Source organism: Larus michahellis, chromosome 1 (genome assembly GCF_964199755.1).
Source record: "Larus michahellis chromosome 1, bLarMic1.1, whole genome shotgun sequence".
Taxonomy (NCBI): Eukaryota; Metazoa; Chordata; class Aves; order Charadriiformes; family Laridae; genus Larus; species Larus michahellis.
This window is the reverse complement of record NC_133896.1, coordinates 217543879-217556887: the sequence shown is the minus strand read 5'-3', so window position 1 is coordinate 217556887 and position 13009 is coordinate 217543879. Positions and strand designations below refer to the sequence as shown.

The 13009-nt window shown below is 50.7% G+C and overlaps 1 protein-coding gene across 1 annotated transcript in view; it reads left to right on the top strand.

Moving 5' to 3' along the window:
• Positions 1-13009, top strand: part of GAB2 (GRB2 associated binding protein 2) — a 97784-nt gene that overhangs the window by 46008 nt on the left and 38767 nt on the right. The window contains exon 2 of the mRNA XM_074572368.1: positions 10774-11074. Coding sequence (XP_074428469.1) covers positions 10774-11074 — 301 coding nt within the window. The remainder of the gene's footprint in view (positions 1-10773; positions 11075-13009) is intronic.

Sequence of the window (13009 nt, the reverse complement as noted above, 5' to 3'; positions counted from 1 at the left end):
GTCCCAGATTTTGGATAATGTCTCATGTTGGGGCTACCACGGTAATGTTTCCTTGACAAAAAAGCGGCAGCAGGGGGAGATAAAAGTGCAAATTTTGTAAAGGTGTGAACATGCCCAATTGCCATGGTATTCCCAGGGATCTGGCGTTATTTTCCAGAGAGTTTGTGGGAATGTGTTGGGGAAGGTAAAAAAAGAGAGATTTGAGGAAGTGCGTTTCACCAGAGCAAACCTAAGCTCTGCAAAAGCTTGTACGACTGGGCCCTGTGCTGGTTCCTGCATGTTGGGTGGAAGTTTTGGCCACTGGGAGAGCAGCACCTCTTGCTCCGCTCCCAACTGATGTCCCAGTGGTGCAACTGTCTTTCTCTCAAAAAAGTAGTTGGGCACCACGATGCTCAAGAAGTGCAGTTTTGTCACATCATCTCACTCTTGCAGAGGTTGGTCCAGCTGGAAATGGTGACACGGTGAGGCAACAGGACAGCACAATAAACTGGCTGAAAATTAACAAGCTTTGGAGTTTTTCTAAAATTAGAAATAATCCCTGGGAAGGCAAGCCTATCCCAAATATCCTGCTACAAGCCAGAGAAACCAGCAGATGAGTCCTTTAGATGACGGGAGAAACTTCCTGACACTTACTATCGTCTTCAGCCCCGTGATACCTGCAGCTCACCATCTCAAACCAAACAGGGGATGATGATTTTTGCGGAGCCTGTTAAACTCAGAAGACGTTCAGTATCACCTTGTAAGACCCTTTAAGCGAAGGAAGCAGCATGCCAAGGGAAGGGGGAAGCGTCCTGACACACCTCTCATTCCTGTTGTCCACCTTTATGTCCATCTGTATTTCCATGTGCCTTCAGCTGAGAGATTGAGGGCAGAGCAGTTTAGTTACAGGATTCACTCCCAGAGCTGACACGGGTGCCTATCTCCAAATGATTGAAACTAAGCCTCAAATTGGCTCTTTCAGATTCTTTTCTTGGTTCAAAAGTGTTGTTTTAAACCAGCTTTGCTTTGAAACACAAGCAGCGTCCAGGGTTTCGAAAGAGTTCACAGGTTAGGAAACCTGTTTCTTATAGCAGCCCCTTCCCCATCTCCCCCTGGGGCTCAGGGATACTCATGGAAGTGGGACAAAAGAAAACCAAAATGCAATGCCCTGCCTGGAAAATACTTTACAGCCAAGCCCAAGCCCGGTGAAAGCTAACCTTGTCCTCTCCTGAGCATCTTCTTGGATGTCGCAGAGGGCTGGTGAGAGGTGACACAGGGTGGGAGAGAGATGGGAGGGGAGGGGAAGTGGGGGAGGAGATGGGCAGCCATGTGTTTTTTCCCGTGAAGCCCATCACTGGGCGCTCATGGGGCGAAGCATCCCTGCAATGAGTTTTTTGTGGGCAGGAACTGGCGTACGTTCACCGAGGAAGTCGAGGGCAGGATCCATGGCCCCTGCCAGCACCATGTGTGGCTTTTGGGGGGCAGATCCCTATTCTTGAGGTAGCAATTTGGGGTAGCCCAAAGCTAGGGGTGAGGGAAGGGGAAATTGTTGACAGTGCTGTGGGATTTGTTTTGCTCTTGCAGGGGCCAGAAAGCTAGAAAAACTCAGTTATCAAAACGCTGTGCTCGGAATCATTTGTTCATGCCGCATTCCCATGTCCAGCCCTTCTTGTGTAATGGCCGGGAAAGCGCTTATCAGAGCCTGATACCAAAGTCTCGGGAGAGAAAAAAAAGTCTCCGAGCAGTTTGCTTTTTCTTACAGAAACCCAAAGTTGAAAAAAGCAAAGTAAACTCCACTCTCGCTGTTGGTGTGCTCGCGTGGCGCGGGATGACTTACCCCGGCGTGTTGGTTGGCTCTTGCTCATCTCCGTAGGGTTGAGTGTAGTCAATGGTGGTTGTTGGGTGTTGAAACAGACTTGAGAAGAACCGCTCTCGACATGTGTCGTGTAAAATATATATAACTATAGTATCATAATATATATGATAAATATAATATCACAAAATAAGCCACTGGGGCATCCTGTTTGGTTGTTGCAGCCCCTTGTCCATGTCAGCCTCCAAAGAAGAGCGAGGTGCAAGCCAGCCCCCACGGCACTGCGTTGGGAATGGTGATGGTGGGGGATGGGGACGATGCATCTTTGTGCTCAGTTCATCACTCGTGCGGCAGAGCCACGTGATTGTGCCCCGCGAGGCGATATGGCAGTGCCATCACCCCATGGCTTGCCCCAGCATCAAGTCAGGATCTGGCCAGGGCAGGTGCAGGGGCTGAGAAGCACCCCAGGAACCAGCACTGCAAAAAACAAAGCACCTCAAGGCTGAGGGTGAAAAATCCCTTTAGTGGCCCCGGCTTCTGGATCAGACCCAGACTAAACAGTTGGCTGGAGACTCGCTGCAATCCCTTTGGGGCCCCCCGGTATTGCCTGCAGTGTTGCTTTTGTAGGACGTGGTCCCTTTCGCCCTGCTGTTATTCTCAGGGTGGCCAACTGGGGCTTGTGACAGAGGCGATGGCAGTGTCACCTCATGCCTTTGCCAGTGTCCTGCAGATCCCTGGGGAGGCACCAGCTCTGTCCGTCCCCATGCAGGGACACCCATCTGCTGCACCTCCTTCAGGTGCCGCTCTGGTCCCCCCGCAAAGGGTGTGCTGTGGCAGGGCGGGGGGAGAGATTTCGGCTAGGAATAACAGAGTGGAATACAGAACAGGGCTGAATAGCAGGAAATACTTACGGATAACAAAATCCATGGCACAGTGGCAGGGACGCGGTGGAGGCCCCGCACGTGGACCATTCGCAACCAGCCCTGGGGCAGGAGCTGAGCTCCAGCTTGCTCCTTGAATCCTCATGCTTTGCCAACATCTTCCCACTTGCAAAGGCACATTGCAGCTTTCAGCAGAAGGAATTATTCAGAAAAGGTTGCTTTACTGAGAGAGAGTTAAAAAATGCCAATGCTGCCCTTTCTCATGAGGACGGGTGCGCGGTGGAGGGCTGCGCCAGTCCCATGTCGGGGCTCGGCGTCTGAGCAGTCTCATCACGTCTCTGTATGACAAGTTCAACACTGCTCACTGGGAGCTGGATCTAATTATGGAAAAGTAATTTAGATTTGGAGATAACTGAGGTCAAGAAGGGACCTTTGGAGGTCTCTGGACCAACCTCCCACTCAAAGTGGGGCCAGCTTGAAGTTATGGCCAACTCTGGAGTAAATCACATTGCTCCTGGTTTTGTCCAGGCAGGTTTTGAATATCTCCAAGGATGGATATCACCCCATCTTTTTTTATTTTTTTTTCCTACCACTCATTGTGAAGCCTTTTCCTTCCATCTAATGGGACCTTCCCATTGCCTCTCATGCTGTCCCCATCCATCTCCCAGTAGGGTTTGGGTCCATCCTCTCTACACCCTCCAGGTAGAATCACACCCAGCCAATCCCGGGGTTTCCCCTGTGTCCTCCTTTCTCAGACAGTCACAGCTTGTCTGGTGGTGTAAGTACAACCTCACTACTTGGTATTTTGTTTTTCCATCCCAACCTTAATCAGACGCTCCATCATCCCAGCAGAAACATGGTCGGCGCCCTCATGTCCCAGAGAGACATCTTTGTTTTCCTAAGATTGACCGTGAGCAGCACTGAGCTACTGAAATCTTTCCAACCAGAGAACTCCCGTAAAATAAATACGGAGGGAAATGTTTTCCACATTGTGTCACTGCTTCGTCGCCCATCGTGTTCACAGAGCACAGTGGTGGGGAGTGGGCCCTCCAGCTCACACCAGCGTCCCTTTAGCTCCGAGCCATCCCAACCCCTTCCTTCCCTGGTAGCAAATCTCTGATGGCAGGAGCTGTTTTTGAAATTTACAGGTTTTTAAATGATCTTGTGAATAGGTTTTAGTCCGTGCTTGAGCCTCACCTCCATATAGCCCAATCTCAGCCATCCATGAGCGATGCTTGGTGCTGGAGGTCTTGCACTGTCTGCGCCGCTGTGGGGTGGATTTCACACGTAGCAATTCAGCGTGTGCTCTGAAGCCTAATTACACCTCCGACAGTGGGAAAAAAAAAAATCCCAGGAGGGAAGGTCAGTTTGACAGCCTGAGATACACACTGAGCTGCGGTTTTTTTTTGCATCGTCGTTACTTCCCCCAATCCCCCAGCGAGCTGAAGAAGAGCCGCCTTGTACCCCAGCAAGGTTTCCCTTGCCCTGCAGGGTCTCGCCACTGCGGTGCGGCTTTATTAACGGCTGCCAATCAAGCCTCCCCCAAAGTAATGCCGCTAACGAACTCGCCATGAACTCAGCCACGGCAGACGCATGATTAGCGGTGATCAGTCTCCATCCTTTTCAAGGGTGAGAGGAGCGGGGCTGGGACCTGTCCGTTCCCAGCATCATGTCAAAAGGTGCCATGAGCAGGCAGTGGGCATGGAGGAGGTGCTTGGAGAGCCATGGGGGGATCTGGAAGGGCAAGAGGGGGCTCAGGGAGCTCCTGTGTGCTCTTGGGCTTGGGAACATCGAGGCTTTGTGGCGGCAATCAGCCAGCAGAACCGTTACCTGAGCAGACACGGGGGGGGCTTCCTCACTGCTTACAAATCTTCTTCCAAGCTGCATTTTCTTTGAGTTAGCGCTAACACAGAGCGGGGAGAGGCGTTCTTGCATGAATAATAAAACCAGCATCCTTCACGTCCATCAGATGAGATAAAAAGCCCCTAGGGGCATAGAGGAAGACAACATTATTATGCAGGTCACCAATAGGTTATTCTACAATCCTCCTGTACGAGGCTTCACTCTCCGATGCCGGTAGCACCGGCCGCAGTAGGGGACTGTGTCCCTTGTGCAGGACTGTGGGGATGGGGTGGCCGGGTTAGGGTCGGCCCCAGTGTGGGGTAACACAGTCCGATGGCTACAATTGGAGTTGTTGTTGAGCATGGCAAAAACAATGACACCACTGAGCAAGCCAAACCACCCAAAACACGCTCTCAGGATACCCACATCGTCCCTATCCCCCGTTCTCAGGGGTGATCTTGCCAGGATGGCTAAAATGGTGGTAGCTGGGAGGGGACAGCAAGGGGACACGGTGGCTGGGAAGAACAGTGAGGCCTTTCCAGGTTTCATGGTCCTTCTCACAAGCCATCCTGCAGCAAGGGTTTCACTGGCTCTGGGCAAATCTGGGACAAAAGCACACACTTGCCCCACTGTGGGGTTTCCTGCTCGAGTCCCTCAGTCCCTGAAGTGGTGTGAGAAATTTGCCCGATGTCATGGCTAGGTCACTCATCCCGCCTGCCAGCTCGGATTAGATCCCGTGGTTTGTGTCAGATCAGATTTTGGAAGGTTTATTTCACACTGGTGGTGTGCTGCGCTCCCAGGGACAAAGGTGGCAGCGGGGGGAGAAGGAGCAGGGCAGAGAGATTTCCTGGGAAATACATATTTATTTTCTCCTCTCCTCTCCTCTCCTCTCCTCTCCTCTTCTCTTCTCTTCTCTTCTCTTCTCTTCTCTTCTCTTCTCTTCTCTTCTCTTCTCTTCTCTTCTCTTCTCTTCTCTTCTCTTCTCTTCTCTTCTCTTTTCTCTTCTCCTCTCCTCTCCTCTCCTCTCCTCTCCTCTCCTCTCCTCTCCTCTCCTCTCCTCTCCTCTCCTCTCCTCTCCTCTCCTCTCCTCTCCTCTCCTCTCCTCTCCTCTCCTCTCCTCTCCTCTCCTCTCCTCTCCTCTCCTCTCCTCTCCTCTTCTCTTCTCTTCTCTTCTCTTCTCTTCTCTTCTCTTCTCTTCTCTTCTCTTCTCTTCTCTTCTCTTTTCTCTTCTCTTCTCCTCTCCTCTCCTCTCCTCTCCTCTCCTCTCCTCTCCTCTCCTCTCCTCTCCTCTCCTCTCCTCTCCTCTCCTTTTCCCTTCCCTTCCCTTCCCTTCCCTTCCCTTCCCTTCCCTTCCCTTCCCTTCCCTTCCCTTCCCTTCCCTTCCCTTCCCTTCCCTCTTCTCTTCCCCCTATATGTGCTGTAAAGATTTGAGAGGTCTGGCTCAGAAATTTATTCTAATTGGAAGAACATTCCTTTCAACTAAAAGCTAACAGTCTCTGACTGTTTCCGACTCCTCACTTCTGAGCTAAGATAATACTGGGTGGGCCACCCCTATGGGCCCCACCAAGAGCCATCTCTCCATATTGACACATTATTTACTGTTTGATTCCTTCATAGGATTGTGGCAGTTAGCAAGCTCCCTGGGAATTGATACCTGTCTTTGCTAACATCAAAATTATTCTTTTCCTCTTTTCTTTCCTTATGAAACAATATATATGCTGGGTCTCTGCAGTCACTTGTCAGAGAACAGGGGAGCAGAGGGGGAGATGCTGTCCGACTGTCCTCTCACTGTCATCGTAGTTGATAAAGCTTCTGTCTGACCTGTCCTTAATTGCACTGGGGTTGTTACACGCAGTCCCAAGATTCTCTGACAAGGGACAGTCTGAGCCCTCTGCAGTGACGCCACCAGCTCTGTCACAGCATTGCGCCGTCAGGACAGCCACAGGGACCTCATTCATGGCGCGTCCAGATCTCTCATGACAGTATTGCGGTTGCTCAAGAGCAGCCACCTCTCCGGTTGGGCTCTCCTGCTTCCTCACCCAGCAGAGGGGACAGGAAGGGTCCCAACCACTGCCTGAGCCCCCCAGAGCATCCCTGCTAAGTGCACTCAACCGAGGAACCCAGCCACACTGCCTCATCTCTGCCAACGCAACTCGCCAACCCGTAAAACAACCAATTTCAGGTAGCATCCAGCTGGGAAGGGGTCAGTTTTGGAAGCTTTAACTTGCCACAGCACTGTTGAGGTGCAAAGCAATCAAATAGCAGTCGCGCTTCTCAGCAGCCAGGGAGGATTTACATTGCTCTGGCAGCATGATGGGCTTTTTTTTTAACAAACAAGTCTTTAAAAGAAGTACTTGCCAAGTGTCAAAATATTTCTCAATGATATTAAGGGCCTTTAGTGGCTGTAATTTAACTGTGAAGCAACCTGATGCAGGCAAAGGACCACACAGCTGGAAATTTGTGCCGCAAAGGCACCATTTTACAGCTGCTAAGCTGTTGGCCTCTCTGCGTTGTAAAGCTGTTAAACAAACACAACCCTTGGCTCACACCACGTGTCGGTGAGGCACGGTGCTTTGGCAGGAGTGGGCTGACAACAACAGGGGCTTCAAAGGAGCCGGGAAAAAATAGAAATTAGGAGAGAGGGAAAATTCAGGTGGAGGAGGAGATACGTGTTGGCCATCACAGCCCCGCGGTGGGAGAACGTGGTCCTGGAAACAAAGTCTTTGGGTTCATGTGGAGTTGCATCCTCCCCTGGTTTGGCATGGACATATGGATGCTGTGCATCCTACTGCTTCACAGCTGGTGGTCGGTAGACCCTTAAGTCACCCCCTTGCAGGAAGGTGATATTCTAGGGAAGCCTAAACGTGGAAGATTTGGATGATATTGGTAGTTTTGAATGAACAGGTGTCTGAAGAGGATGGGCCATGTGCTGCAGGCTGCCTATCCTTTGCCACATATTCCTATATGTTGAAGCAAGCTCCGTTAGTGCCACGAGATGCTCCAAGAGCAACCCCAGCCAGGCAACCGCAAGCTGAGCCCTTTTCCTGATGGAGACATAGCAAATCCATGGGGAAGAACTAAAATACGCTTGCTGAGCTCAGTGCTCAAAAATTCAAAGAAAGGGGGAACATCTCCACAAAAATAGGAACGTTCCTGGCTATTTCTTTATTATTTCCTTCCATTCTCTTCTAATGGCCTGTGTTTATCCCTCTGGCTCAGAAGCTGATCTCAGGAGGCAGAAATGGCTGGTCCTGCTGCGTGGATGTGCAGTGGGAGATGCATCCAGCTGTGCTGCCTGCAGCCACCTCTCCAGGACAGCAGCTGCTGCCGTGAGCTGTTTTAGAAATCTGTTTTAGAAAAACACTGGTGACTCTTTATCATCATGAGGGCACCAGGCAGAGGTGGACAGGCTGGTCGTCCCAAGTTGGTGGGGCTGTTGCTCTGTCCAAGGGTCTCACCCTCCAGTGATACTCCAGCTCCTGAAGCTTCCCAAGAAATTTTTCCCTGACAAGAGCAGTTCTTTTGCAACCAGCTTATGTTAGGACTTACTCAATACCACCAGACTCTGTATGTTATACTGTTTTCTCTGCCAAATATTGACTGTGTGGGGCTTTCCATTGCTACCAGACAGACTGAATAGAACTAGAGAAGTTGTGGCTCTCGCATTGGCGATAAAAAGGGAAGCCGTGGTAGCATCGTTGGCCTTGCTTGCAGCATTTCCTCCTATTTTTTCCATGAAAGCTCTAAATTCTGGAGTCTAGTTTCTGTATTTTTGTGGTTTCTTCAATTTAACTTCTCCACCATGAAGGGAAGCTGCAAAGCTTGACTCCGAATGGTTGGAAAGCAACGAGCCAAGTAGCAAGAGCTGGTGTCGGATGTGTCTTCATTCAGGTGGTCGTTAATGTGATTGCACAACTTGATCTTCTTTCACATGCCCTCATTGATGTCTGCCCATGTGTTAGTCCTGCCAAGTGGCTGAAAAGAAATAGCTCATGCCTTAGTCCTGCCCATGTCTTAGTCCTGCCAAGTGGCCGCAAAGAAATAGCTCGGTGTTAATAGGAAGAAGCTAATGGGACATTTTTCACCTAGAGCTAGAAAAAAAATGTTCATGATGGTTTTTTCCAATGATTTGGGTGATCCGTTTTGAGGAGATGGACTAGCAAATTATTGCTGCTGCCTGGTGAAATTGGTTTTTTCCCTCCCTGATGGACGCAGCTTCGCTGTGTGCTGTTTTTTTCATCTAAAAGCGTCCATTTTGATGAGAAGTGGGTGAGCATCTCCTGGATGAAACCAAAATCTGCCAGCCTTGCATGTCCTCTTACTAAGCAATTTCCTGCTCCGCTGCATTTGGAAGATTGCACTGAAGTTGCTTTCCTGGTACCAGGAGCCAGTTTGAGAATTAGTGCAACGCTAATTTGGATACAAATTTCAAATACACCAGCAAAAGCTATTTTTAAGCCTTTTAGAAGTGTGGTGCAAATTGGACTGTTCAGAGAAAAGATCACAGGGCTTTCTTACCCTTATTTCAGCCACCAAATTCTCAAAAATTGTGGGATCCTCATGCAATTGGGTGGCTGAGATCTAACACATGCCCATCACCAATACGTAAAGCCTCACAGGGCTGTAGTCACCTCCCAGGGAGCTTCGTGGAGGTCCCAGCACACCACTTGTCTTGCTGCCTCTCTTGGGTTACTAAAGGTGTTTGTGGCTGTTGGTTCTTCCTTCTTAGGGACATCATGTGCTTCCTCATGACCCACCCTCTCATAATCACATGAACCCAAACAAATGGTGATTTTTAAAAAAAATAATTAAGGTAAAGGTCATAAAACAAGGAAAAGTCTGCAACCAGAGCAGGATGGTGGGAATTGCATCCCCTCCCGTGGCGTCCTTTGGTGCAAACCAAGGTCTGCCTCAGGTAGTGCAGGAGCGCTGGCAACATCCTGCATCATCCCGCTCATCCGCGTGGGCCATATCCAGCCCACATTGTTTGTGCACCTCTCAAACATTCACTGCTTTCAAAGGGAGCCTGAACAAACCCAGATGTTTTAAGGACTACTCTTAGACATAGTCCTTCCCTTCCATATGCCATGGGAGCTCAGCCCTCTGCAGGGCAGCATAGCTCTGTGATGGGGAGCAGCCCATGGTGGTCCCTCACCCTGTGCATCCCTCCCGCAGGTGCCAGGATGCTCGTGCAGAGCCCACTCCCCCAAAAAAATCCCTCCAGCCCATGGGATGGGGAGTTACACCTGCACGATTCTCTGTGTAATATAAGTCGTAGCATTTAGCACATCATCATTGTGGCTATTGCCCCTCCTGTGGGCTCCCAACTGCATTTGGTGTGGGGAGAGCAGAGGGGCAGCAGCTCCCAGTGCCAGGGCTGATGGCCGACATTTATTTTGCCAGTTTGCTTCAAACACCGTAACCTTCTGATCCCGTTCCCCAGGTAGTTTGGCCAGGAGCCACTGTTCGCAGTGCTCGGAAGAATCAATGATAACCTTTTCCTTTGCTAAAGAGTTTCCAGCATACCAGGGAGCAGAAGATGCTGAAAAACAAAGCTTGGATTCTCCACGGGTCTCCCTGGCTTTATTCCTGATATTTAAAAAAACAAACCAGTTCCCCGTTGGTTTTATTAGCCTTTCTATTCCGGCGTTTAAACAGAGATGGGATTGGCATGGTCAGTATCTGCAGATGCGCACTGTGATGCTTTCAGGGGTTTCTCTGAAGGGCAGGATACCCAAGGCACTGCGTCCGAAGTGCCTGAGCTCCTCCGAGCTGCCGGAATGCATTTCGGCACTGTGATTGTGGGTCATTGCTGCCCTGCGGATTATCTCGCATCAAGGAGCAAAGGGTATTTGGGTCCTGGGAGTGCGGCTGGGCTGTAGGGAGTAAGGTTGCTCTAAGCCTCAAGACTAGCACTTCTTGGGGTCGTCTTCAGCTAGTCTAGTGGGAGATGTCCCTGCCCATGGTAGGGGGTTTGGAACTAGATGATCTTTAAGGTCCCTTCCAACTTAAACCGTTCTGTGATTCTATGATATTTCAGTATTTAATTTTCCCTGATAACCGGTGGGATTTGATTATTGAACTAATGAACTGAGCTGAGTCCGTGCACCTCTTGCAGGGATGTCCTGAGCAGCATCCCAGAGCGTCCTGGGGCAGAGAGGTGTCTTGTCCGTCTGTGTCACCCTGTACCTGGCAGGGCTTTCTTGGGCCTCATGACTTGAGTGATGGGGTTCATGCTTCCTCTCTTCTTGGTTGCAGGCATGGAAGAAACGCTGGTTCGTCCTGCGCAGCGGTCGGATGAGTGGCGACCCCGATGTCCTGGAATACTACAAAAATGACCACTCCAAGAAACCTTTGCGTGTGATCAACCTCAATTTCTGTGAGCAAGTGGATGCGGGCCTGACCTTCAACAAGAAGGAGCTGGCAGACAGCTATATCTTTGACATCAAGACCAGCGACAGGACCTTCTACCTGGTTGCCGAGACCGAGGACGATATGAACAAGTGGGTTCGCAGCATCTGCCAGATCTGTGGCTTCAACCAGTCCGAGGAGAACACAGGTACCATGAAAGCCATGTCTGTGGCCAAGAGCATCTCCTCTCCTGTCCTCCCAAAGGGGCCTGGCTCCTCTTTCAGATCAGACCTGTGGGAGGGGGGTGCAGCCTGCCACAAGGCTAGGAGGGCTGGAGTGGGAAATGGATGGACACGTGGGAAACCTCCATGCGGCTTTCCTACTTTTGATATCTGAAGCAGAGCAGGCTTTGGCCCTGTGAGCCACCTAATTCATTTTCTCCCCCCATAACTGTAGACTTCTGAGTCATAAGAAGTTGGTGGGGTCTGGGGATGTTTTTAGCTGCAGCCATTGTCCTCATCCATCACCAAAGTCCCTTTGAGAGTTGTGGGAACGAGCAGGGAAAATCCCTTGGTGGGGTGGGAAAAGCTTTACTCGACCATGTCCCTCCCCGCTGTGTCTGTCCCCACCACCAACAGGATCAATCTCTTGTGAAGGGCTGATGCATCCTCCCCATCTGCATCTCTGTCTCCTCCTGGGACCCGCCGGGAAAGCACTGGGAGGGGAGAGAAAAAGGTGGAGGGGAGAGGTGGTTTTGTGCAGTAGCAGGACCTGTTCCACTGGTTGCGCTCCACCATCCAAAAACGGCTGCACTTTGGCAAGCCTCTGCAGGTGAGCACCAGCAAGATCCCTCTGGTTCCCTGGGACCACGAGGACTCACATAAATCCCAAGTGAGATGGGACGAGGGTGAGCATGGGGTGCAGCGCTGCAGTCGCCTGCCGGTCCCATTACACCTGATGGCACCTCTGGGCATCTTTGCTTTATCTCATCCATGGTCCAGTCTTATCCAGGGGAACCCAGTCCCGTGCTCTGTCTACGTGAAACTCTCCATAATGACGTTCAGCTCGAATCTGTTCTGGTCCCTCACAGAGCAGCTGCCATCCGCGGGAGCTGAAACCCTGCCAAGAGCTTGTCAGGCAGGACAGCAAACAAAGCATCACAGCAACGCGGATGCGATCTTCACCGACTGACGCATGAAACGGGACGTCACCTTGGCAATGGGTGTACAAGTGGTAGAAAGGATCCTTGATAATGCCGCCAGCACGATCTTGCAGGGAAAGGTCAGGCTAAATAAATTACATCCCGTTCCGATGTCGGAGTGCAGTCCTCGAGGTTCAGCAAAATCATTCAGGCCCCTTTTTGAAGAGCTGTTTTGTTGGAGGATTTTCCATTTTACATGCGTTCAGCTGGGGGAACTGTTTTTCTTCCCATTTAGTAAAATGAGCTTCCAGCCCAGCGGCAGCGGGATCGATACTGGACTTCAGTGAAATATAAAACTGGGCAGCAAAAGGAAAAACAATCTCCCGCTTGCGAGTACATCTGTCCCAAAGGGCACATAGGGCTCGTCAGGCTGCAGAGATCCGAGCGCTATTCCCTGCAGGATCACGGAGTGACATCAGCAAAAGAGGAACAAAAATCCCTATTTGTAACAAAATCACAGCTCGTTAATGCTGTAGGGAAAGTACCCACTTGAAACAGTACCCAGCTGCCAAAGCGTGATTTTCTGAGTCAGCCGAGAAAAAGCCTGCGACGGCAAATGCAGCAGATGTGTCCAGATGCTGCAGAAAAGAGGGAGCATGAATTATTCAGGGCTGGTGCTTCGCTTTGGTGCTCGCCGAAGCTGTGACCCCACGCTCACCTTTCCTTCACCATCCCCGCTAAGTAATGGCAAATAAATCATCGATTTCCCAAAGTAGATAATGTTTGTTTGAAGGACTCATGGCCCAAGGCTGGGCAGAGAGGTTGCAGGACTGTTGCGGCGTGATGGGTGTTGGGAGTATTGTCCATCTTGGCATACACGAGCCCATCACCCATCCTTCGTGATGGGTCAGCTGGAGGGAGGAATAAAATGGTCACAGCAATAGCTGTAACTGCCGCGCTCCGTCTTCATCGCCTCCTTGAAGCCGTGGGTTGATGGGAGGG